This window comes from Grampus griseus, assembly GCF_964374135.1.
Source record: "Grampus griseus genome assembly, chromosome: 5".
Classification (NCBI taxonomy): Eukaryota; Metazoa; Chordata; class Mammalia; order Artiodactyla; family Delphinidae; genus Grampus; species Grampus griseus.
This window is the reverse complement of record NC_138998.1, coordinates 70,960,987-70,987,512: the sequence shown is the minus strand read 5'-3', so window position 1 is coordinate 70,987,512 and position 26,526 is coordinate 70,960,987. Positions and strand designations below refer to the sequence as shown.

General features: G+C 35.9%; 1 protein-coding gene across 1 annotated transcript; it reads left to right on the top strand.

The window, feature by feature from the left end:
* The first annotated feature begins 991 nt into the window (after positions 1-991).
* Positions 992-24,331, top strand: PPP1R2 (protein phosphatase 1 regulatory inhibitor subunit 2). The gene is made up of 6 exons (XM_082654744.1): positions 992-1,441; positions 11,376-11,483; positions 13,206-13,283; positions 13,826-13,923; positions 19,530-19,697; positions 21,862-24,331. Exons 1-6 carry the CDS (start codon positions 1,320-1,322, stop codon positions 21,906-21,908), a joined length of 621 nt encoding a protein of 206 aa, XP_082510870.1. The 5' UTR covers positions 992-1,319; the 3' UTR covers positions 21,909-24,331.
* Positions 24,332-26,526: the final 2,195 nt, after the last annotated feature.

The following is a 26,526-nucleotide window of genomic DNA, read 5'->3' as shown; positions in this document are numbered from 1 at the left end:
ACTTCAAACTCCTGCCCTTCCCTAGAACCCACTTCTCCTCACAACAGTCACAGCACCCACCACTGGGAAACACGTGTATCCTGGCACCTTAGAGCCTCAAGGTCTCTTCTCTCTCATCAAGGTTCTCCCGGCTATCTTTCATTCGCACCCAGGCAGAGATAACATGCGGAGAGTGTGTGCTGGAGGGTTTTGTTTTTTTTCTCTTTTGGGACTCATCTTACAAAGACCTAGACAGTCCCCTAGGCTTTTGGCCTGTTTCACCCAGTGTTGGACAGCTGGTTACACTAAGTGTGTCCCCAGGATCTGGGGGGAGAAAGATTATAAACTACAATTCTAGGAACTTCTGCCAGTGATACCTTCCATGAGATTACCAACACAGAGGCAGAATGTGGTAAAATGGGGAAACATCAGACTAGAAGCAGAAGTCTGAACTTCTATGACCACACACTACGGATGGGCCGTGTGACAGTGGTGGTCCCGTCACTTCTCCTCTCCTTCAGCTTTTCCAATGGTAAAAATAAGTTAGACTATTTTAATGCTGATGTTCTATGATTTCATAAAAGTCAGTATTCTATGATCTCACAATAGGTCTCTAAGGACCATTCCAATGCTGATATTTCATGATTTTATAATGGATAGTTAAGCTTTTTATGCTGGTTAAATGGAAGGAAAGAGGAGACATACTTCATTTCTCTGAAAGTCAGTTAATATCTTTGGCGAATGATGTCACCTTTGAGCTTCAATTTTCAGATCTATAAAATACAGAAATAACAATATGAACCTCATGAAATGGTGGGAGCGAGGGTGCTTGGAGAGATGTACAGCTCGGTACAGACTCCAGCCGGAAACCTCTCGGAACGTTTCCTCACCCAGAGCCCCAGCCAAGGCAGGAGAGAGCTCACCGAGAGGGACGGGAAGGGGCGGGGCGAGGAGGTGGACATGGTTCCCGCCCCGCCCCCGCCCCTCCCCAGATATCGCGAGAGGGCGGGCCCGCTTGGGTTAGGCGTCGGCGTCGCTCCGGCGTTAGGCCGGCTTCTCTCCGCGGGCCGCGGATGAAGTGTGGGTAGCCTAGGGTGCTGTAAGGGCCGCCCGGCGCGCTAAGGACCGCTAGCCACGCGGCGTCGGCTGGACGCCAGAGCGTCCGAGTCGTTGTGTCGTGACAACGATTCTGGTGGCTGTCTCCGCGACAGCAGGTGCGGCCGCTTCAGCCCCAGGCGGGCTTGGCGGCTGACTGGCGAGTCTCTGCTCACGCCCAGCCCTTTCCTTCCTGTACCCGGCGCCAAGCAGCGACGCTGAGCCGACCGCCGGAGCGACGGGCAATGGCGGCCTCGACGGCCTCGCACCGGCCCATCAAGGGGATCCTGAAGAACAAGAGCGCTGCGACTTCCTCTGTGGTGGCATCGGCCGAACAGCCCGGCAGGAGTGTCGACGAAGAGCTGAGGTAAGAGCCGCGAGGGACGGCCATCGTCGCCCGGGTCGGCCTGGCCAACCCTTTCTTCCCCGCCTGGGCGGCCTCGCCCTCCCCGCCCCCCGGCACTGTTGCCGACCCCCAGCCCGACCCCGGACACCGAGCGCGGCGGGCGGGCGGCCGGGGCGGCTGCGTAGATGCGGCCCTTGTGCCGCTCGGGTCTCCCTCCGCCGGCCAGGCTGAGGGGTGGAGTGATTATAAAGAAGACAGGAGCTATGACGTTTGTTGTGTGGGTTTTAAGTATATACGCATATATAATAATTTGAAAACATACACCATGATCTTTGAGCTTCTGGAAATTGGGAATATTAAAGAATCAAATTGAAATTAAAGCTTCACCTGTTAAGCATTTATTATTTCTTCACTTCGTATCGGAGTGTCTTAAATTCAATGAGTAAAGTGTATTTTCTTGGCTTGGGAGCCCTTTAAGATCTACTCGCAAGCTAATAAGAGACTCCTCCGAAAAAGAGATAATTTCTCCATTTTTCTAATTGCCCTTCTGCCATAGTCGTTCCTTTTTAGGTGAACATTACCACAAGAATCATGCCACATTCACTCTCTTGGGTCCTGGTTTGTCATTATCTCTGCATTAAAAGAAACCGAAAATTTCCCAGTCTGATCTATATTTAATGGAAAGCTACTTATTGCTAATTATTTTTGCATCTGCAGCGAGAGTTTGAGCGCTTTCTAGTCTTTGTTCCTCTTGAAAGACATATGTAAGCTCAGAACAGTTCAGAAAGTACCAACTTAAAATGATCCCGTGATAACTTAGTTGCTTTTGCATACTCACAAATACATATGTGAAAAGATGTTGACCCATAGCATTGTGTGTGATAGTAAATAATTGGGAACAACCCAAGGTCCCTTAAGAAGGACTGGTGAAATATTAATTATGGTACATTAGTATAATGGGAAAACAGACCAGCCTTTAAAAAGAATGAAATAGATGTTAATGTGCAGAGAAAGATATCCAAGGTGCAGTCCTCAATGGGGAAAAAAAAAGGTGCAAAACCGTATATATAGTGTAAAATACAACACTGGGTTAGAAGTCCTCGGGGGCTTGGGTGTTCTAAGATACTAAACACATAAGGACTCTACATTCTGGAAGTAAGGCCTAAGAAAAGTTGTTGAAATCTGTGAAGTCATAAAGCTAAAATGAGGATGTTCCCGAAAACTTTGAATATTGGAACTAGGGCACACCTGTTCAAAAGGATCATTTTAGGGCTATAAAAGGAACTACAGTTTGGTGATGGTAAATTTATGGGGATTTGTGTTACCTAGAGGAAAATATTAAGTAGGATCACAGCTCAGAATCATGGCCTTTGGGGATTGGAAAGGACCTTAATTTGTCTAGCACCTCTCCTACTCCCACTCTCTTTTGGATGCTTGACTCTCTTACGTTCTCCAACATGCAATTTTCAAACCTCTATTTGGGGTAAGCCGCTTCATATGGGAAGGGGGGGGTGTTGTAATGGAATTAAGAAAATAATCTTACCAGAGCATAGCTATAACAGAAAGACCAAGATAGTCTTAATAACAAAACAAACTATGGAAGGCTTTTATATGATTTCAGGGTGTTCAGCAGCAAGAATGTGGTTCTCACTAGCATTTAAGTTATTTACCTATTCTCCAGTGTGAGCTTCTTTTTGTTTGGCTACCAAGTAGCTTATTACTTTCTTCTGTCTTTTGCTGCTGCTTCTGTTTATTCTCAACTTTGGTCTGCTGTAATTTCTGGTGGCCCCACTCTGTGTGTTGGCCTCTTTATGTAATTGACGGGGGTTTACCTCCAGGTCCTTCTGCCTGGAAAGCCACTATACTAGACTGTCTCACCTACATAGGGCTGCTCCTTCTCTAGGAGCTGCTAACAGGGCAGATTGACTTAAAGGGGGCCTTTTGCAAGGCAGTTGACTTTGACTTATGTAAATTAGGAGGTTATAGTCCTGTCTTCAAAGGCAGTTACCAAGCCCTAATTCATTGAGGTTTATGATGTTTAGCTCTAAGTAGTAAAAGGGGATGGGTTTTTTCATGGTAAGTGTTATTTGACTGGAAGGGAAATAAACTAATTCTATTCGTAATACAGTACACATTATTATTTATGGCACAGCTCATGCAAACAATATTAGTGACTTTATGAGAGCCTCTTTGAACAGAAACAATGAACGTATAGGTGAACACATTTGAAACAAACTTTTTATAATGTTTAAGTACAACCAGTATTTTCCCTTTCATGTATAAAGGACCGAAATAGCTCTTTCAAGTACAATGCACTTAAAATTCAGAAACTAAAAAGTACGGTGTAATGGTCTAACTTCAAATGTTGGAGCCAGAGTATTAGTAAAATAATCTCATATTAATGTGAAAATGACCGGGGATTTAAGTCAGTTCTCACTGTTCTCAGTAGTGACACTCTATAAAGTCACCACAAACACTGAGTTAGTTAATACTGAACTGTTACTCCTAGGGGGAATACAGACTTAGGTTCCTGTAAGCCTCTGGTCACAACATTTTCATCAACCAATCAGTCCATAACCTTTTAAAATTTCTGTTTCTGTTTAAAGACACCTAATTTTATACATATTGTTGATTCATCAACATTGAACACATGGCCAATAGCACTATATATAACTCATGCCTGAATGAAGTTTATCTAACACATACTTTCTCCATAAGACACATAACAATCATCTTGGGCTTAGGAGCACTGGACAGCACTTAAGCACAATCTTTGGGAGCCATTTTGAACGGCTAATTCACCAGAAAAGCAAAAAACATGGTACTAAATAGATAAAAAGGACACATTTACAGTAAGAGAGCTGAAGCAAGGTTTAGTCTCAGCTGGGAACATGTGCATCAGACAACTCAAATTTTTCCCTGCTTTATGCATGTCAGAGAGACAGAAATCTCAGGTATTGATTTTGGAGTTACAGATAAATTTTGGCAAGTAGTCAGATTTGCAAATACAGAATCCACGAATAACTTTCATTGGTGCCATTATCATGTGAAGTACAGTGGTAGTTTCCCTTTTCTGCACAAACCACTCCCTACCCCAACGCCATCAGGTTGTGAGAGGGTATAATTTAACAGAACATTTTATTTAACATAAAGAGATGTTACTAAGGGATTTTTTTTTAAGTCATGAGTTGTGCTATTCCACTGGTCTCTAAACTTTTTGATTGTGCATCATTTTAGTAGGAAAAACTTGAAATATGTTTCAAATATGTTTGTTTATGATTTATATACATATACTACTACCATTAGATAATATCTCAAGATTCAATATATACTTAAAGTGAGGTTTATATACTGCCGTATTTCAAGTAGTCTTTAGGATTTTTTTATATACAGTTCTTGTCCAACCTTTTTGTTTTTTTAATGTCCCAGTGGTGTTATCTTCTTATTCTCTGTACTTTGCATTGGTACTGTTATCTTCAGTGGTTTCTTCAGGTACCATTTGTCAGGTACCACTTTTTGAGGGTTAGTTCAATTAAAACTGGATATAGTCTGTAAATCCACATAATTAGGCATAGATAATGTCAGTATATTGCAGCACCCTGCTCAACTAATTAGAACACCACTGTCATCACTGTGATTGTGGAATTCCCATTCTTTCTGGATGCTTTGAATATAGTGAACAACCTGTGAAGGTCAGACATAACAGATCTAGTGAGTAAGTACGTGTGTTTCATCAAAAACAAGACACCATTGATTCTAAGATGTACCATGATTTTAGGTAGCACCAAGAAAGAAAAAATACTGCCAATTTTAAGATGCCATCCATTTTAAGACATATTCTGTTTTCAGAAATATTGAAGTGAGAAAAATGTTCACTTGGAATTGTTGAAAATATTGTGTTACTAAAGCCTATCTTATTAGAAGTGTTAAAGGTTAGTGATTAATATGGGGCCAGATTGCCTGGGTTCAGATCCTCTTTGCTACTTATTAGCTCTGTGACTTACAGTGCGTTATTCATTATATCCCTGCCTAGTTTAATTATTAAATGAGTTACTAAATGTAAAGTGTTTAACCCCGTACCTCACCCTCAAATGTTGGTCTTATTCTATTAGAAATACAGAAATCTAATTTTCCCCACTTTTGGGGTTGTTGTACACAGTATGCTTTGGATTCACTGTGTTCAATTCAAATTCTGTAGTAGTCTTAGGTAATGTAGGCAAATTCTGCTTGGAAAAATTGTGCTTAAATTAATTTCCTTTAATATAATTTTATATAAGCATGCTTCAGCTTTGTCTTTTTCTGCCTATAAAGGGATATGGAATACGGTCAAAGGCCCACTGAGTAAAGTTTTCCAAAAGTGACCTTTTATTTACTAATTGCTTTTATTTTTAAGTCTTAGTTTAATTGTTCAAGCTTCAAAGGCTTGTACTTTGTCAACCTACAGAAGTTGAATCTTCATTTAAGAAAGAACCATTTCTTGAAATGTGGGGTTAAAGTTTAACACATTGAAGCAAAATCCTGCTTCCCACTCCAAACTCAGCTAAAACTGTAAAAACGAGAAGGTCACAAGCAACAAGAAGTATGAGTAGGTCTTTGAGATGGCATCATATGAGCTATCAAAGTGAAAGTGAGAATTGGTGACTTTTTCTGGTGCAGATTTAGGCTGCCGGAAAACCAATCACCCAAGAGGGAGGAGGGAGCTGAAACTAGCAGGTGCTTTCACCCTCACAGCAGATCTTCAGTGTAAGTGGTACTGTGCCTATTTTTTGTAAGTGGAGATGATGGCCCAAAGAAGGTCACACGAACAGTTTGTGGTAGTATTGGGAATAAACCAAGTTCACTCCTTGGGTTTTGTTACTCAACTGATGTTAATTCTACCAGAATTTAAGAGATGCTAATTTCCATATCCAGTGTCCTCTGCAGACAGTTTCTTCGACTTCATTACTTTCCTCCTAAGAATTTCCAGCATTCTTTGGAGTCTGTTGTTTTATGCCCTTACTGAAAGTTCATGGTTTTGCAAGATAATATCTCCTCTGGATCTTGACAGTTGTAAGGTTCTTTTCCTCTTAGTATTGTGGTGAAGATGTGGAGTGAAGCTTTGGATATATAAAACTTTAATTCTGTTTATAGTAGATAGTAAACTAAATGGCAAGCGAATGGGAAAAATTTAGGTTATATGTAATGTGGTTCTATATAATATAGCTTAAATCTTATATATATCTTGGAGTTATATATAATGTGGTTTAAACCTTCTCATAAATTTGAATGAGTTCTTTACATTTATGTAGATACAAAGAACTCACTCAATGAGAATGTTTCCAGTAAATAGGCAAAGGATGTAAACAATTCACACAAGGAAAGTAAAATAAGCATTTTTTCATATGATTTATTAGGTAATGAGCAGAGAAACATAAAACAGCATTTAAATATCAATTTATACCTCTCAGGTGGCAAAACCACACACAGATACCCAATCCTGGCAAAGTTTTGGCAGTTATTTGGGGACATTACAAATAGTCCTCTTTTAAAAAAAAAAAAAGCTATATGGCAACATGGAGTGAACTACAAAGCTCTTGATAAATTTAACCCAGATATGCTTGTCCTAGCAAATTATCCTGAAAAGTCATTGAATACAATATGCACAAATGTTCATTTCTGCTTTACTTTAAGTAGGAAGACACTGGATTCAATCTAAATATCTAATATTAGGTAAATAGTTTGTTATTGAATATTATGCATGTCATATTAAAAAGGTAAAGACTAGAAAATACAAGCAGCTTATGATAAAATACATATACTGATATAGAAGCTATTTTTATATATACTATATGTATACTGTTTTGTCTATTTTTATATATACTAATAGCTTGGGTATTTTTTCGTATATGTTAGAGTGGAAAGAATATACAGAAATCAAAATTGTTAGTGGGTTAAGGTACTAGGATTGTGATTTTTAAATTTTATCCTTAATTTCAAGAAAACATCATTTCTTCTTATATCCTACAATTCAGTTCTTTTTCTTCTATCATTGTCTCACAGAACAGATTTGCAGGGTGTTTGGGGGTACCTCTTCAGAGGGCCATCTTCATTCTTCTAATGATGATAAATTGTCATTTTAATTCAATATTGTTAGCATCACTTAGGAAGTAGCTTGTTTTACTTTGAGATTAGGACACACCTAACAAAGTCATTTTGTATGTGTTTATTTTTTAAATATTTTATTGTAATTTAATACACATACAGAAAAGTGTATTAGATGTAATTTTAAAGCTTAAGGAATAATTATAAAGCAAACACCCCTGTCAAGAAGAAGAATGTTTCCATCACCTCAGAAATGTCTCCTGTCTGGGACTTCCCTGGTGGCCCAGTGTGTGGGACTCCCCGCTCCCAATGCAGGGGGCCCGGGTTCGATCCCTGGTTGGGAACTAGATCCCTCATGCATGACGCAACTAAGATCCGGTGCAGCCAAAATAAATAATAAATAAATAAATATTAAAAAAAAAAAACAGAAAGAAAAGAAATGTCTCCTGTCCTTTCCAATCACAGTCTCCTCCCCTGTAATATAATCACTATCCTGACTTTTACGGTAATTCCCTAAGTATACATCCCTATACATTTTAGTTTTTGCGTGCTCTTGAACTTTATATAAATAGATATGTGCTAGTTATCTTTTACAATATCTTTAATAGGGAATCTTAATTGGACTGTATTAATACAGGTTTTATGAAACGTTTACCTGTGCTTTTGTGTTTCTGACTCGGACTTAACTCTGGCTTATCATTTCAGAGGCCTTGTCTATCAGGAGGGAACATTGAGTTACCATATAATGGGTCTCCCTTTGTCTATTAATTGAATTGCTTTCTTTACAAAATTAATTCTCTTAAAATTTGTATATGTCTTTAATTATCCTTCTGATCAGAAGCTTCTTGATCATTTCTGCTGTCTAAAATCTTTAAAGTGTATCTCTCTTCACTGTGAGTTTCCTTATGTAGAATATGACCATGAGAAGACCTAAATCATTTGCTTTCTAAATTTACAGAAATTTGTAGATAATAGAGCTATTTAGCAAAATACAAATCTGAAACTGTAGATTTAGTCAAATAGAAAACTGACTGCTTTTTAGAAAAACTCATTCTGTAGCAGATCATAAATATTTCAAAATCATTTAAATTTTGACTCATGTGGGACAGTGGGAGAAGGCATTCATACATAAGCAATTTAAACATTTTTTCAGAATGCCTTATCGCAAGCCATCCTCACAGTGCTAAGTGAGATATGGTTTCCAGACTTGTAACAAAACTTTAGATTTAAAAATTCCATTTTTTATAATTTCCATGTAGAGTAAATACAGCCCAAGAGAGAATGTTTGTTGGACTTGCCTATAGTAACAGGACTAATGAAGGGTAGGTGGAACTTGAACCTTAAACATCTATCTCACAGTTGTATGTTACTGTTGTTTTTTGCCACAAGACCAACTATTACTCTGATGGTCAGAAACTAGGCATCTAAAGAAATCAATACTATTTTAAAGCAACATCTATATACACAGTCTAGTTCAATCAAGTGTTATATACATACACACACTAGCAACATTTAAGTTTGATTAGTTGAAAATTCAGGTGAGTACCTTGCTGAATGAATAAAAAAGCAGTTTTTTGAAGAAGAAATGTTACTTCTGTGCTTTAAAAATAAATGACCCATTAATTTTTAGCTTCTTATAAACTTAAGATTTTGATTTTTTCATGGTGAAGAAACTTCTGTTTGGTGGGGGGCGGGAATGGGAGTTGTAGTGGCAGTCACCTGTGGAGTATATCTAGGCCAACATTTGCCTCTTGATAAAACTAAGGATAAGTAGGCTTAAAAGGAAGTTGTAGTTAATAGCATTTAGTCTGCAATTGAATATTATTCAGCCTTAAAAAGGAAGAAAATTTTGACACATGCCACAACATGGATGGAACCATACAGACATTAAGTGAGATAAGCCATCCACAAAGGACAAATACAGTATCAGTCCACTTATAAGAGGTACCTCGAGTGGTCTTAGAGACAGAAAATGGAATGGTTGTTGTGGTGGGGGTGAGGGGTAGTGTTCAGTGGGTACAGAGTTTCAGCTGGGGAAGATGAAAAAGTTCTAGAGATGGATGATGGTGATGGTTACACAATAATGTGAATGTACTTAATGTCACAGAACTATTCACTTAAAAATGGTTAAAATGGGGCTTCCCTGGTGGCGCAGTGGTTGAGAGTCCGCCTGCCGATGCAGGGGACACGGGTTCGTGCCCCAGTCCGGGAAGATCCCACATGCCGCGGAGCAGCCGGACCCGTGAGCCATGGCCGCTGAGCCTGCGCGTCCGGAGCCTGTGCTCCGCAACGGGAGAGGCAACAACAGTGAGAGGCCCGCGAATAGCAAAAAAAAAAAAAAAATGGTTAAAATGGTGAATTTTATGTTATGTATATTCTACCACAATAAAAATATGAAGGAAAAAAGTGATTAGCCTTAAATGAGGACACTGTGGGCCCTTTATGGTAGAAGCAGAAGAACATAAAGTCAGGCTCAACTGCCACGAGTGGGCACATGTAATTTTTAAGGTGACTCAGAACATGGAGAAGAGAATATAATATTAAAATTTTAAAACTGTCTTTCTTCAAGAGCAGTTCAAGATCCAGGTATTGGTAGATTTAGGAAAATTGAAAATATCTGCAGTAAAACCTCACCAATGTTGAGCAAATATGGAAAGGATGATTTGAATCTGTGTAAAATCTACATTGATTTTTTTTAAGGTAGTTTTAAGTATATAACCAAGTCACAAATTGTATATGTAACAGATTGTTGGCTGGCACAGAGGTTGTTGATGTCCTTTTTAATGAGTAGATAAGGATTTGTAATTAAGGCATTTAATTATTGAGCACCTTAGTAGTTGTACAAATATTTTGTTGAATGGACACTAATGGATGTTCATAAAGCATTTACAAAGCATTTCTAGTTTTCTTAAGTAGATTTATTCCAGGTGATCTGAAACCATTTATCAGCAAATCGTTATATTTCTAAATTTTAAAAAAAACAACTGAGGTATAATTTTATGTGCAATCTAAATCTTTATTAATGGTATCTGAATTTAATGAGGTTTTCTCTGTAGTTTTATGTTATGATTATTTTGATTGTTATAGATACTGCTAAAAAAAATTAGGCCAAGGAAAATATTCTTGTTGTGTTTTTTATCAAACTATTAAAAATATATCGTAGATCCAAAATCCTTAACTACTGAGATCAGGCAATGTGTAAATTCCAGCTTTTGCTGTTACTCTATAGGCCAGATGAAGATTAAACATGTCATAATGTAATCGTTTTTTGAATGTCTGGTGAAGAATCTGTTTACCCCTCCATATCCACAGGTTCTGCATCCTCAGATTCAACCAATCATGGATCAAACATATTCTGGAAAAAAAATTTCCAGAAAGTTTCAGAAACCAAACTTGAATTTGCCATGTGCCAGCAACTATTTGCATTGTATTATATTGTATTTACAACTATTTGCATAGCATTTACATTGTATTAGGCATTATAAGTAATCTAGTAATGGTCTAAAGTATACAGGAGGATGTGCAGAGATTATATACAAATATTACGCCATGTTATAGAAGAGATTTGAGCATCCTTGGATTTTGGTATCTGTGTCAGTCCTGGAACCAATCCCCTGAGGATACCGAGGGACAACTGTAATGTGTTTTTAATATGTGGGCACTAAGTATTCTGTAAAATATTTACTGACACTTTATTGTAGTTACTTATGGCTTTTACCCAAGTCAGTTTCTGTTCCAAGAAAGTAGATGTAAAAATAGAAGTTAGCAGTCAAATAGAAATTGCAATGTGGGATTTGGATGTTCGTGAATTTTAGATGTGTACATTTTGTATCTTTCACTACATTGAGGAAAATTTTTTTTCTTATTATTGTAGTAAAAAGTCCCAGAAGTGGGATGAAATGAACATCCTGGCGACATATCATCCAGCAGACAAAGACTATGGTTTAATGAAAATAGATGAACCTAGCACTCCTTACCATAGGTAATGTTTTGTACACAGCATTCCTTTTTTGACTTGTTTCCATTTTGCATTTGACATGAGCTTCTGGATAACAGATGATTTGAATCTTTGTCTGTTTTTTTATATTTGTTACTGGAACACTAATTAATAACTCAACTGCATATTTTTGTGTAATAGTAAAAGTAATATGGAACTTTATGGAATCCATTTTTTACATTATAATTATAGTAGTAAATGTTTATTAATTGCACCTCAGTGGTCCCTAGCTGCTAATGATATATACAAAGTGACTTTTGCCTTCCTTAAAGTCATCTATTTGTAAAGGAAGATGAGAGCTGGGCTTGTTTGCTTCCCAAGTAGGTGTCAGGGGCTTATTCATTCTCTTTGCAGAAAGGGATAACTTCACAGATGGTAACTCTTTTTTAATCCATGCAAAGACAAGTGGACATTACTACTGTTTCATGTCCTTATTTTTGAACTTACATGATATTGTAGTTCATATAATTGCATTGTAATTGTTAGTTTTGAGTCTTCCAGACTCAAATGACTCATTATCATTTTTTTAATGAGTTGTAAAATGATAGTGTATGGCTGTAGTTAGTATGAAGACAAAAATACGGCACCAATAAACATAATGAGATTCTAAATAAGTTAGAAATACCTAATTCAGATCATGCCTAGATTGTATTGAAGAAAATAAAGATTTTCAGGACTGAAATATTTTGTATTTGTCACTGAAGTAAAACAATATAAATCCAGAAGTTACTATTAAAATAGAGTTAAATTCTGTTTTAAATCAATGGATGAAACTTTGGAAGATAAGTTGAGATAACTTGATAATAGCAAAAACAGTAAAAACAAGAATTAACATAATTGTGACAAGGGGAGAAAAATAATGAAATAGGAGGTACAGATACTGAAACTCAGTACTAATAAAGCTTGAGGGAAGAAGTAGACATATCATTTATGAAAGTGATCCTTATTTTTCTCCTAATTACAGGTATATACTTTAAAACGTAAACTAAAACTTCTATTGTACCAGAAGCCAAAGTCAATGCTTTCTTCCTTTTCAATAAAGGTAGTAGACATCCCTTATCTGTGTTGGTTGGAGATAACTATCCTAAAAAAATTAAGATCAAACATTCAAAAATAAATAGCTGTAGCCATTATTTTAAAACTGTTTATATTTAAATAATAAAGATAACCATTTTTCGCAATTATGTGGGGAGCAAATATTTCATTAGAGAGTAGATTGCATAAGCTAAATAGCTTTTAAACTTCCTGAATTAGGTCTTAGGATCTAATTTTGTTATCTTACCTAACCTGTGTTTGCATAGATCATTTGTGTCTTATCTTCAGGTTGATGTACAAATACATATTCTAAAGCTGGATAGGGTTCTTTTGCATTATTTTTTCCCTGCCACTGGATGGACTAACTGAAGTTTTTTTTTTTCCCCCTCCAGATGATTCGCGTTTTCAGTATTTATTTTTATAGTTGCAGTGGGGTTTTTTTTTTGCATGTTTTTTCTTTTTTTTAAATTATTTGAAGGCTTTTCTTGATTGGTGCTATACTTTTAAATATTTGCATCAAATAGAAACAGTGTAAAATTAAACTTCAAAGATGACAACAGAGCCATAAATACATTGATACTTTTAGTCAATAGAATTATGTTTCTCTACCTTGTTTTCCTGCTTGAAAAATTATAGTTCAGGTATTAATTTATAATGTGCTTATCATCCTAGTATGGTAGGTGATGATGAAGATGCACTGAGTGATTCAGAAACCACTGAAGCCCTGACCCCAGATATCTTAGCTAGGAAGTAAGTATTGATGACTATAAAGCATTTTTCTCATGCTGTTTTTAATTTTGCAGAGTTAAAGGCATTTTACTTTACTTGTACAAGTGTAAATAAAAAGCATGTGCTAAATAAATAAGTTTATCTGGTTTTTTCATAGCAACTTACATAGTCTTATTTCTAGGTTAAAATCAAGGTATGTAGATTGAGAACCAGAAGCTGGTACACAGATTCCCTGTGTGAGTTCCCTGAATGGAGGTTTTTCTGTTTTTGCTTTTTAATATCCTGTCACCTGGGTTTTAAAGATAGAAGTGAGAAAGGCAAAATAAGTTGAATTCCTGAAAAAAAACTCTATTTGCTGTTCATGGGTTTGTCAACTTCCACTCTTCTTGTTTATTGGTTTCTATATACAGTCCCACTCTCTTGCTTTTTATGTTCCTCATCAGGTTATAGCTAGCATATTAATGATCTTTAGATGTTTTTATGAGACTAAAAAGTAGAGTGAGACACTCAACTAATATAAGACTATCACAGTATTGATTTCTTTTTAAATGATTGTTGTATAGATTAACTGCTGCTGCTGAAAGCTCAGAGCCAAAGTGTCGAGTTCGTGAACAAGAAAGCAGTGAAGATGAGGATAGTGACCTCTCACCTGAAGAACGAGGTAGTTTCTTTCTTTTACTGCTTTTAGCATTGCTAATAATTTTTGCTAAGATAAATACATTATATAGAAGACTGTCAAATGGTTTTCCTTTTTAGGAAGTGGATGGTGGGAGATTAAGGAGCAACATTTTTATAATTCAGATTCTACTTGTGTGGGTTTACTGTATGACAGCTCCACACCCCCCCCATTTCAAGAAAATATTACTGTCTGTAAAGGGATTAACATGTGTTCCTTTCTTTGTACTTTTTGTTCCTTTCTTTGTACCAAGCATCTATACCAGGTAGATGCTCAGTAAATATTTATTAAATTAATACATTTAGGATCATTGAGTGTTTGGATGATCTTAAAGTGGATAGCAGTAAGAGCTAATTTCTCAATGGCTTGTGCTTTTTCTGTATTAAGGCAGTGGTGAAGCTTACCAAATGAATCAAGATGGTCAGACTTGGAATAAAGATTTTTGTTAGGTCCCATTGAACAGAAAGAACAGAAGTGTCACAGGAAAGGAGATAAAGATAGCCCTCTCAACAAGGATGAAAGAGGCTCTTTTAGCCCACACAGTACATACACAGTTAAGGCATTGCTACCTATTCATTGTTCCTGTTTTTACAAGTAATAGTTCTTATCTGTGGAGGTAAGGAAAGATGGAAAATATTTCACTTTGTTGCTTTTTGTAATTTTGAAGGATGTGAATGTATAATCACAGGAACTGAAAATTGCTTATATAGTTTATTTTCAATTATTTTTTAATAATTTATTTTTAATTTAATTTATTTATCTGACTGCGTTGGGTCTTCATTGCTGCACGTGGGCTTTCTCTAGTTGCGGCGAGTGGGGGCTACTCTTCGTTGCGATGCGCGGGCTTCTCATTGTAGTGGCTTCTCATTGCGGAGCACGGGCTCTAGGCACGCGGGCTTCAGCAGTTGTGGCTCACGGGCTCAGTAGTTGTAGCTCACGGGCTCGAGAGCGCAGGCTCAGTAGTTGTGGTGCACGGGCTTAGTTGCTTCGCGGCATGTGGGATCTTCCCAGACCAGAGATTGAACCCGTGTCCCCTGCATTGGCAGGCGGATTCTTAACCACTGCACTACCAGGGAAGTCCCTTCAATTATTTTTAAAAGGGAAGACCAAGCCTATGTATGTAGGAAAAAAGATGCAAGAAAAAACACACACCCTCACAAAAAAGAAAAAAGAAATCGAGTAGTTTGTTTACTTGAAGGCTTGAAATGCAGAAACTACCTGTACTGTAAAGAAGTTTAGAAACTTAAGAACTACGATTCTGAATATTTGCTAGTTAACTGTCAGGATCTTTGTCATGTGTAGCTGTAAAGGTACAATTTGCTATTCCCTCCTATCATCTTTAGAATGTAGTGTATTGAACAAAACTATGATAGTTTGAGTACTATACAAGAAAGAAATATAACATATAGCATAATCTCAAATTGTATTATATTATCTATCCTCAGTGACTTCCTGATTTATTTTCCCAAAATATACCCCAAAGGCCTTTGAAACGGTTTCAGATAGAAATTGTTCCTAGAGTTTGTTGATTCCTTATTCTCTGAAAACGTGATCTATTGAGAACAGGGAATTTTTTATTAACCTCTATTGTCAGTTTCATTAAGGGATTTTCCCTCAAATTGTAGTTCCAGGAGTTAGCCAGCAGGGGGAACCATTTCACTAGTTACAGTTTCACAAGTTCAAGTTCCCAGTAGTAAGAATTACTGATACAGGTGTTTATTGCTTTTAAATAAATTACATGTCTGAACATCCTTGTTTATTAAAGAAATTCTTAGAAAATTTTATTTTGGGGACTTCCCTGGTGGCGCAGTGGTTGAGAGTCCACCTGCCAGTGCAGGGGACACGGGTTCGTGCCCTGGTCCGGGAAGATCCCACATGCTGTGGAGCGGCTAGGCCCGTGAGCCATGGTTGCTGAGCCTGCGAGTCCGGAGCCTGTGCTCCGCAACAGGAGATGCCGCAACAGGAGAGGCCACAACAGTGAGAGGCCCGCATACCGCAAAAAAAAAAAAAAGAAGAAAAGAAAAAGAAAATTTTATCTTGTAACTAGTAACATAACAATTAAAATATTGGCTGTGGAGTCAGATAGATCTAAGTTTGTACTCTAGGTATGTCACTTACCTAATTTGCCTAATTTCTCTGACCTTCAGTTTCCTCATTTCTAAATGGGGGGGCTATAAAAATATTTGGAGTCATTTTTGAGTATTAAATGAGATAAAGAATTTAAGACACTTAGCACTGATTCTGGCATATTGTAAGTACTCAGTAAATATTAACTTTTAATAACTTAAAATAATCGGTATATTCTCCATTATATTATTTTTAAAAATAGTCAAAGAAAGTATAAAAAGGATAATTTACTTGTCAAGTTCACATGGATAGTTGATTATTATTAGAGCTGGGCCTGAAACCTGAAAATTTTTGTACTCTTTGGCATTATGTTGCTCTGCCATACAAAGATTATAAGTAAAATTAATATTCAAAGAAGGTTGAGACCACTTATGTTAGCTTTCTACAAAATAAATACATAAATTATATAATAAATTTTGAGTATTGCAAAACTAAAATATATAACAAGCAAAACTGAGTTTAATATCTCTTAGAATTAAAAAGAAATCATCTTCTTAGACTATTAGTATAATTGACAAAAGAAAAATACCATAAGATCAACTCTTAGGAATAAGAAACTACAAATTAAAACAGCGTCATGGTGCCTTTCTTTCCTTTCAGATCAACAAAAATTAAAAAGAATGACAATATCCCTTTTGGTGTGAATGTGGAGAAATAAGTTATTCATATACAATTGGTGGGTGTGAAAAATGGTTTGGCTTTTCTGGACGGCGATATGGCAACATATGAGCCAAAAGCTTTAAAAGAAAATGACACCCTTTGCTCTAGCAATTCAGTTTCCCAGGCTTTATTTCAATGTTTCTCAAACATTTTTTACCAAGTGCCACTCAGTATACATGTAAACATAAAATTATAAAAATTAAAATTTCACAAAACATTACTTAACCTTTACTATATGTGATATGTTCTATCCAGTTTATTCTGTTTTGTTTCATTTTTTTAAAATGCTGGTTATAACTTACTAAAGGATTATAAGGCACAGTTTAAAAAAACACTAACTAGGGCTTCCCTGGTGGCGCAGTGGTTGAGAGTCTGCCTGCCGATGCAGGGAACACGGGTTCATGCCTGGGTCTGGGAAGATCCCACATGCCGCGGAGCGGCTGGCCCCGTGAGCCATGGCCGCTGAGCCTGCGCGTCCGGAGCCTGTGCTCCGCAACAGGAGAGGCCACAACAGTGAGAGGCCTACGTACCGCAAAAAGAACACAAAAAAAACGAAAAAAAAAACACTAACTAATGTTGAGAAAATAATAGAACAGATGCACAAATATGTAAGTTGAACCTTGAACAACATGGGTTTGAACTGTGCAGGTCCACTTATACTAAATACCTACTACACTACTACACAGTCTGCGGTTGGTTGAATCCACAGATGCGGAACTGTGAACATGAAGGGCGAACTGTAAAGTTATATGTGGATTTCAACTGTGAGGAGAGTAGGCACTCCTAATCCCCACGTTGTTCAAGGGTCAACTGTATATTACATCATAAAAAACAATGAAAATACAAAGGGGGAAATCAGAAACCTTTGACCAAGTTAGGGGATTAAATTATAACTCACTACTTTATAACCTTTTAAAAATTATGTAGATCTGCTATGTACGTGGCAGAATTTTACTCTATCTTCATATACTTTATTGTCTAAACTCTGGATTATTTTAAGAGTAAAAGGGTCACTAATACAGCTCCATCAGACAATAGGCATAAACTGAGACTTCCTGGGACGTTGTCATTCTAACTATACAGTAAGTGAGAAAACAGCATATACATACAACAAGGTATGATTCATTTTTATAAAAAATACATTTTTAGAAAAAAGTTGAGTCATAAAATATGATAATTTCTGAGTGTGGAGATTGAGTGATTTTTAAGTTTCTAGCTTTTTTTTAAACTTTGTAAGTTCTTTTAAGTTGCATGAAAAAGAACATGTGTTACTTTGTACTGAGAAAAAGTCTTACCTTTTTAGTAAATGTATCTGGTATTGGAGGCAATTAGAATCATTTTTTGTTGTTTTTTAATCTTGGCCTTTACATCATCTGAAACTCATCACTAAAAATTTAGTCATGAGGATTTGGTCTTTTATTGATTTTTTAAAAAATTTTTACTTTCTTCTACAATATGGTACTCAAAGAGTAAAACAAATCACAAAAGTAACTTAGAGAAGGAGAAAGATGGCTGGTAAGATCTTGGTAGTTTGCAACAAATGTTTATGGGATGATGATATGGATGTTGATCTCGGAACTTTCCTTCTCCCAACCCAAATAGAGGCTGAAAAGTGACTGATCAGTAGTGACAACTGTAAATGCCAGTGTTTAGAACATAAATAAGTATAGATAATAAAAACTTAAAGGGAGGGACTTCCCTGGCGGTCCAGTGGTTAAGACTCCGCGCTTCCACTGCAGGGGATGTGGGTTCGATAGAGGGAATTAGGGGACATAGAGAAAGTACTTTGAATAGCCTTATTCTGAGAGATTTCTCTTATGCCTTTTTGGCATTAAAATATTTTTATGAATACCGTAATAAACCTATGGTGAATGAGTTTTAATGCTCTTGACAACATAAACAGTTGGCAATTTTATGTCGACTCCTTTTTTGTTTTTCAATTTACTGGTCTAAGAAATTCTAAAATCTTATAATATTTCTTAAAGTTGATCTTTAAAGTGCTATATATTGATAAAATATGGTCAGTTGTGTTGATTTACAGCTATTTTTGTTTCTGTGGTGAAGACTATAAATAAAGAATAGTCTAGAATCACTTTACTGTTCCTAATAACACATTTTTCTTAAAATTACTCTGGGAATGAGGTTATGTTTTTAGGCCAGCAATGTTTGTTTTTTTTTCCTCTCCCCGTCCCTTCTTCCCTCCCTCCCTCCCTCTTTAGAGCCAGCAATGTTTTAAATCATGGCAATTTCTTAATGGATAATAAGAATTTTTTAAAGGAATTTTTTCTGAATTATAAAAATAGAAAACTTGAAAACATTAAAATTACCCCATAGTTCCTTGACCCAGAATTAATGGTTGTTAATTGCCGAGTCTTATTTTGTGTGTGTGTGCACATGTGCATGCACGCAGGCTTTGTACATAGTATGTATATGGTATTATAGTTTTCCTTTTTTCCCATTCATCTCTATCTGGAGAATTTTCCTATATCTTTAAATTTCCTTCACAAATATAACTACTAATGGCTCTTACTCTTAGTCTCCCATTAAGATGTACTTGAAGCATCTAAGGCAAAGGTTGGTAAACTTTTTCTATAAACGGCCAGACAGTAAATATTTTAGGTTTTGAGGGCCATATGGTCTCTATTGCAACTACTCAACTCTGCCATTGAGTACAAAAGCAGTTTTAAGCATTACAAAAGCAAATGAGTGTGACTGTGTTCCATAACACTTTACTTACCAAATAGACACAGGCTGTAGTTTGCCAGTCTTTGAGCTAAAGACGCCTACTTTTTTGTATCTTGTAGAAAAAAAGCGACAGTTTGAAATGAAAAGGAAGCTTCACTACAATGAAGGACTGAATATTAAATTAGCTAGACAATTAATTTCAAAAGACCTACGTGATGAGGAGGAGGATGAAGAAATGTCAGAGACTGCAGCTGGAGAAAGCATGAATACAGAAGAATCAAATCAAGGTTAGGTGTTTTGAAAATATCACTGAGACACTTGTGGTCCTTTGTACCTAAATAATATACTTTATTTTGCTCGCAACTTTGAAGAACCTCAGAAAATTTTTCTAAAATTCACTTTTTATGCCAAAAGTTTAGAAAATTTCAACCCCTGTTGGTCAGTTTCAAAATAATGTTTTTATGCTCAGAGTTGATTTAAGCCCATATGTTATGTTATATGTCTTATGTTGTTTGGTCTACTTGGCTTTAAGCAATGATGTTTGTCTTCATATTAAGCTATACTTTGTTTTTAATGGTTCAGATCATATTTTGTCTGTCGTAACAATGTCAATTAAGGTTTAAACTTTTTAAAGAAACGTGTTTTTAACATGGAAGATTTGTTTTAACATCCCTTCAGGCATAAAGTATGTCATGGCTTTCCAGTGTTGATTCTTTTGACTGTTGGGTCAACAAATTATTTGGCTGATTTTTGTTTGTTTTAAGTCTCAGACAAGCAGCCACTGCAGCCTACCAACTCTCGATCAGTCATAGAAAATTGATTTTATTTATTTATTTTTCATAAACTGTTATTCTGGCATTCAACAAAGGTGAATCTTCTATACCATTAATGCAGATTTTGTGCCCATCTACCTACTCTTTGTGCTGCAAACTGGTGCTTTTGAGTGGAGATGTAACTTACTTTTTTTTTTTTTAACATCTTTATTGGGGTATAATTGCTTTACAATGGTGTGTTAGTTTCTGCTTTATAACAAAGTGAATCAGTTATACATATACATATGTTCCCATATCTCTTCCCTCTTGCATCTCCCTCCCTCCCACCCTCCCTAGTAACTTACTTTTATATGTTGTGCCTTGGATGATTAAGTCTCAGGAAAGTAAATAATTATTATATTATTGTTTTGGTGAGCACATATGAAATATAAGTGATTCTATGGTAGAACCTGATGACTGTGCTCATTATAATAGCAGGATGACAATATTTTTTTGTTATTCCATGTTACGCTTTTGCGTTTCAGTTTGTTTCATACAGCATTTTCTTTCCATTTTATTCACCATAGTCTGTTTAACTTGAACAAACTTTATCTTGAGTAATTATTGTTGTATGTCTCTCTCTTCTCTCTCTTTAAATTTATTATCCATTTTTAGGTGACCTATCTCCTAGTTGGTCTTTGTTTCCCTGTTACCTATATCTTGGTGATTTCTTTTTATGTATTCAATGCAGATGTTTCTGGGTTATAACTTTTCATCAGTTTCTTCTCAGACTTTCAGTATCTATTTGTAGCGACTCTAACAAAGCGTTGGGAATACCCTTCATTTGCCAATGGAAATTTGTACCAGCACCACTATGCCAAATATTAAAGGGATTTGTTTTTTAAGCCACAGCTTTTGAAAAATAAATCTGACCTTTTGTCTGTCTCTGCTTCTAAAACATTGGATTTCACAGATTTAACACATAAATACATTTTTTTCGTTTAACTGTAATAGATGATTAAAATTTGTATTAACGCCGATTTTTCTTCAGTGGAGATGAAGTACTCCTTACATAGGAGTATATACTGCTTCGCTTCAATAATGTCCACAAAGATAGAAAAGACTACATAATAAGGCATAGAGAAGAAAGTTCATTATTTATTTTCTGTTCTTGGGCCCTTAAAAAAATTTTACCAGCTTTTAAAATCTCCAAGGATCTATGGCACCCATTACTTTTTTATCATTTTCCTTCTTTTCCCCCTCTTCTACACTCCTGCCCATCCCCAGCTGTTTTATTACTGTTTTTATAAAAAGAAATGTGGCATGTTTAGACTCTCAGGAAATTTTTTTATCATTTTTATATCATAAACACAAATCTTTTATAGTTCTGGATATTTGAGTTGTAATAAACTCTTAGCTATCCACCTGTGATTTAGTCACAAAAGTGTTCAACCTGAAACCTATTTGTCCTGTCATTTAAATAGATACACCTGTTCTGCTCTTTATATTATTTACGGGGTATACAGATTCTTTCATACCATACTGATCAGTCTGCATGAAATATATCTTACTTGTTTTTTAGATCTTTCTATTTGTTTATCATACGTAGCAGTGGAAGGAAACTTTAGCTCAGGTAGTTCCAAGTTTGGCAATACTCAACAAACAAATTATGTTGCTGTTTTTTCTTTTATCATTGCAGGATCTACTACATGTGACCAACTGCAAAACAAATCACAGAGCTCATAGAAGGGATTCGTTCAGCACAGTAATTGTCAGATACAAACCATTACTATAACATACTGCTTCTTGTTCTCTACAATTCATGACTTAAGTACCAAAATGCGTACCAGTTATTATATATTGCCAAGAATTAAATAACTTTAGAGACTAAATAGACTGAAAATGCCTAATTGATACATATATTCTTGTGCCTAGTACTTCACCACAAATACAGCATAATGTCATCAGTCCAAAACTACATTACTTTTGTAAGAACACTGGTTAATTTGTATAAGATATATAGCTTTTTATGCTTTAGAAGTTAATATCTTTTGGGGAGGGAGAAGGGATCTAATTTATTTTCTTCACTTCTAGATGTGATAGCTCTTATAAAAATTAGGTTTTTTAAAAATCAAAATCCAATTGGAACAACAGATCATACAGGCTGATAAATATTCAGTCTGAAAAGTATTTTAACATGCATCTTCAACTTGTCTGTTTAATTGAAAAGAATTATAAGAGTTACTGTTGCATTTTCTGGTATACTACCTTTAAAATTCCTGTTGAGTTTCTTTTATGTTTACAAGGAAAGGATTAAACTTTTTCTCATCAAAATTAGCTTTTTCCACAAATAAATTATCAGGTTAAACTTGCACTAACGTCTGCTCTGACTTTTTTTTTGTACTCTCGATGGGCAGACTTCAGATCAGTTTTTTAAATAAATATAATTCTAATATAGTCTCAGCATTCCCTTTATCTACTTGTCTTAACTTCCTACCTTTGTTTCTTACTCCTTTCCACGCATATGCACAGAATCCTTTACCTTTATAAAGGATCATAAAGATTGTCGTGACATTAGGAACTTTTCCTTTTCTCACATATTCTGTCATTTGCTGCAACAATGAAAATCTTATTTTGACTATCAATGCCTATTAGTTCTTCTAATACATGGAGAAAATAGATTGAATAGCAGCAGTACTATAGACAGGAAATACAATTCAACTGCAGAATTTCTACACCTCTGTGATTTACAGCTTGCTAATTAAAGTGCTATTATTAGTTTATTGTTTGACTTAATTAGACCTTAGAAAACAACTAACTGAGGCTTTTGGGGGTTTTTTTTGCATGATGAGAGAATTGTGTGTAACCAGTGATATGATGATAGTTCCTGAATGTATAGACAGAAGTAAATCTGAACACTTTTTAAATTTAAAAACCTTAAATAGTTCCTGCTTTAAGGGAATATCATAATGTATACTATGACAAATGTACTTTATTCTTCTAACACAGTAAGATTTGGACTTCTTCCCTGAAATGAAGTACAGTTCCTGTGTATCTTAGTTTAGTGATGGTTTCATTTCTAGTCAATTATTTGTATCTTAATTTTTTGTTAGTACCAAAGGAATCCATTATATGAACAGACCTTTAAAATAATTTCTGTATACTGTATGTATGTATGAATTGGCTTTTATTGAACAGCTTTTCTTCCACTTGCAAGTTTATAGAAATATCAATATGTCAAAATAAATAAGAAGTGGGAGAATTCTTTGCTGTTAGAAGAATGTTTTTATTAATTTGAATGTCTTTTTTTTTAATGGAATCCAATCAGTACTTTTGAACTGCAGGTATAGTGTTCTAACTAAAACATATTAGCTAGTAATACTACTGATTTATAAACAATGTTTATCTCTACTTTGTGAATTTAGAATGTTGAGGTATTCTTACCTGTTTAAACCTGTTTGAGGGTATTTAAGCTTATACATATGTGTGTACATATGTTCATGCGCACAGACCTCTGTTTTTGGTTTTCTCATTTCGAGTCCTTAGAAAGTATCCACATGCTCTTTATTTGTAGAAATAGCTGCTATACAGTGAAGAAAAGGTAAGACCTTTAACAACTGATCCTTTTGGTGTTTTCTACAAACTATTTCTTGAAACTTAAATCACAGGCAAACTTGCATTTCTGGTTTCAGGAAGTAGATAGTTATGTAAGAGGAATAAGACATGGCAAATAGCATGCCCAGTAGGATTTTAGGTAGTCAAATGTGACTGAGTAAAACTGTTCATCGTCATGAATTCCTAATTGACACAGTATTGAACTATACAAAAAATGTACCTTCATGACTCAAGTTAGATTTTCCTTTGGAGAAAGTTATCTGTCAGTGTTCAGTTCTAGCCAAAGTAGATTTTACTTTCAATTTTTTAATCAATATCTCTTCTCTGCTTAACTCCTCTGATGTCATCTTTTCTGTTTATTTTTCAGTCTGAAATTCAGCAATGATGCTCTTTAAAATCTGAGACATATAACGGTATAAATGGATTGTTAAAAATAACTTTAAATTGAAGATTAAAGCAAAGTGCCATTTTTCCCTAGACTTCCGTTTTGTTTACATTTTTTCCTCTTAAATTAGTACACCGAACATATTGTAATAAAATACAGTATATGACGATTGTGTGTGGTTTTTATTTTCTTGTTACCCAGCTATCGTGTTCCATTGGCTAAATGTTCTGGATACCAGGAGAGGGTCTTGAACTACACTGTGACAGAGTAGTTTGTTTAGTTGCCCAGCATTGTGCTAGGTGTCCAATATATAATCCTCAAAACAACCACGCAGAACAGGTATCTTATCAGCACTTTATAAGTGAGGAAAATGCTCTTGGCCAAATTCTTCAGTCTCAATGTCTCATACATGCCAGTTGACAGGATTCAAATCCAGATGTAACTAAATTTCATACTCTTTATCCATGCCATTTTAGATGTAGAAATTCCCTCATTTTTGCAGTTGTACCTTACAAGTAAACTTTATTTGGATTATTGATACACATCGTGTGCTTTAGGAGTAACATTTTTCAGGTGTTTAGTTTGAGTTTTTGTTTTTTACTTTAATCTGAAGAAATTTGGAAATTTTGTTTGAGGTTTATATACCATTGAGGAAAAATCTCAAAAGTACAGTTATACAGTGGCTGGAGATGTCTAAATTCATGTGATTTGGTTTGCGTTCCACAAGTTTGTCTCTGAACAGAATGTTTCAAACTCAAAAAATGATTTTTTTTCATAGACTCCGTGTTACAAAGTAAGTACCAAGCTAGCCTGTCAAATTAACATATACCTAAGCCAGCATTTCCCAGTGTGTTCCGTGAAACCCTCAGTCCCACATGTTCCATGAAAAGGATTCCATGAGCAAATGTGCTTTGCACATGCTATATGCTTTATTCCCCTACCTCCCAGAGATTTATAATAATGCACATCATCATATTAAAGAGTCTGAGACATCCTACTTAAGTAACTGTTCAAAACTTGGTTTAACCTAGTATTTATCAAACGTTTCACAACCACTCCCAACCCCCTTTTCCCTCAAGTAGAATTCCAAATAGGAGTAGGGAAATAGTCTGGGATCTCTAATATATGAAAGTTGAACTTCCTCCTAAAAGAAAAGAACAGTTTACCATTGAAAGAGGGAAGACACGGTAGCAATAACTGCACATTGCAGATTGTATATAATTTGCCAGATATAAGACTTTAATTTTTGGTAACTTATGCAAGAAACTGTAAAATACACATCCGGGACAGATGAGGGTGTGGTTGATGTGTTTGGTTATAAGCTGCTGTGGTTTAGTATTGATACAACTATTGCTCAAAGACTTGCTGCTCTAAGCAAATTTCCAAAATGCCTTGTCCTCCCCATCAGCTCACATAACTGGTTGACAAGAGCACATCTGCTACTCATTGGGAAAATAAAAGAGCAGATAGCAAGTGTCTCTGGTCTGTGGCTTACACCCCCAAGCCTTGGTTAGCTGCCCCAGTGTTTGGGGGGGGATGTTGGGGGTGGGGGTTGGCTCCTACACTTTAAATTTGGGGTTGACTCATCTAGTCTTTTATTTGAGGAATTATTGGTGGGAGGTAATGCTGAGAGGAGGTAAGTGAGGGTGGATTTGGCAAGTGTTCAGTCATGATTTTATCTCAACTGCCCGACCTGAAATTTTTTTCGGTAAGTCTGCCAAGTGAGTGTTAAGCATTTCAGTTCTGTTACCAATGGGAATTATTGTAATTGGAAGAAAATACACATTTTTGTTCTCCATTTAATTATTTTGGATTGTTGACTGTGTTGACGAGAAGCAGAAGAGGATTGTGCAGGCTGATCTTTGGCATCTTAATATCATTTGACCTCACTTTTTAGGCAAAGGGATTATAAGCAGCTTTGCAGTGTGCCTTGATCTAATAAATGATACAGCCTGAAAAAGTGTTAACCAGCAATAGACCTAACATGCATAGGAAGAAGAAAGTTTAATTATATTCTTGTTTAGTTATACTCCCTGGTATCTACAGTATCACATAAGCAGTTACTTAAAAGATAATATATATATATTTTCATCTTCATTTGTAAAAGAGATTCCCATGTGAAAAATAAGCACTTTATTGTAGGGCATCATGCCAAGCTAATTGGGAAATATGGACGTGAGACTCTTGCCCCGCCTTTAAATATTTTAGAAGTTACATGTACATACAGAGCAGAGAGCACACGTTGGGGGGGAACAAGGAAGGAGTAAACTACACACTTACCTTCTCTAGTCATTCTGAGGAGGCCTTTCTGGTAGGGAAGCCCGGGCTAATTATTATTAGCAAGACTTTGTTATTTAGCAGATT

Coding starts and splice junctions, on each gene's coding strand:
- PPP1R2 (XM_082654744.1), top strand. CDS start 1,320: ATGGCGGCCTCGACGGCCTCGCACCGGCCCATCAAGGGGATCCTGAAG. Junction 1,442..11,375: donor AGTGTCGACGAAGAGCTGAG/GTAAGAGCCGCG, acceptor TTATTATTGTAG/TAAAAAGTCCCAGAAGTGGG. Junction 13,284..13,825: donor CCAGATATCTTAGCTAGGAA/GTAAGTATTGAT, acceptor ATTGTTGTATAG/ATTAACTGCTGCTGCTGAAA.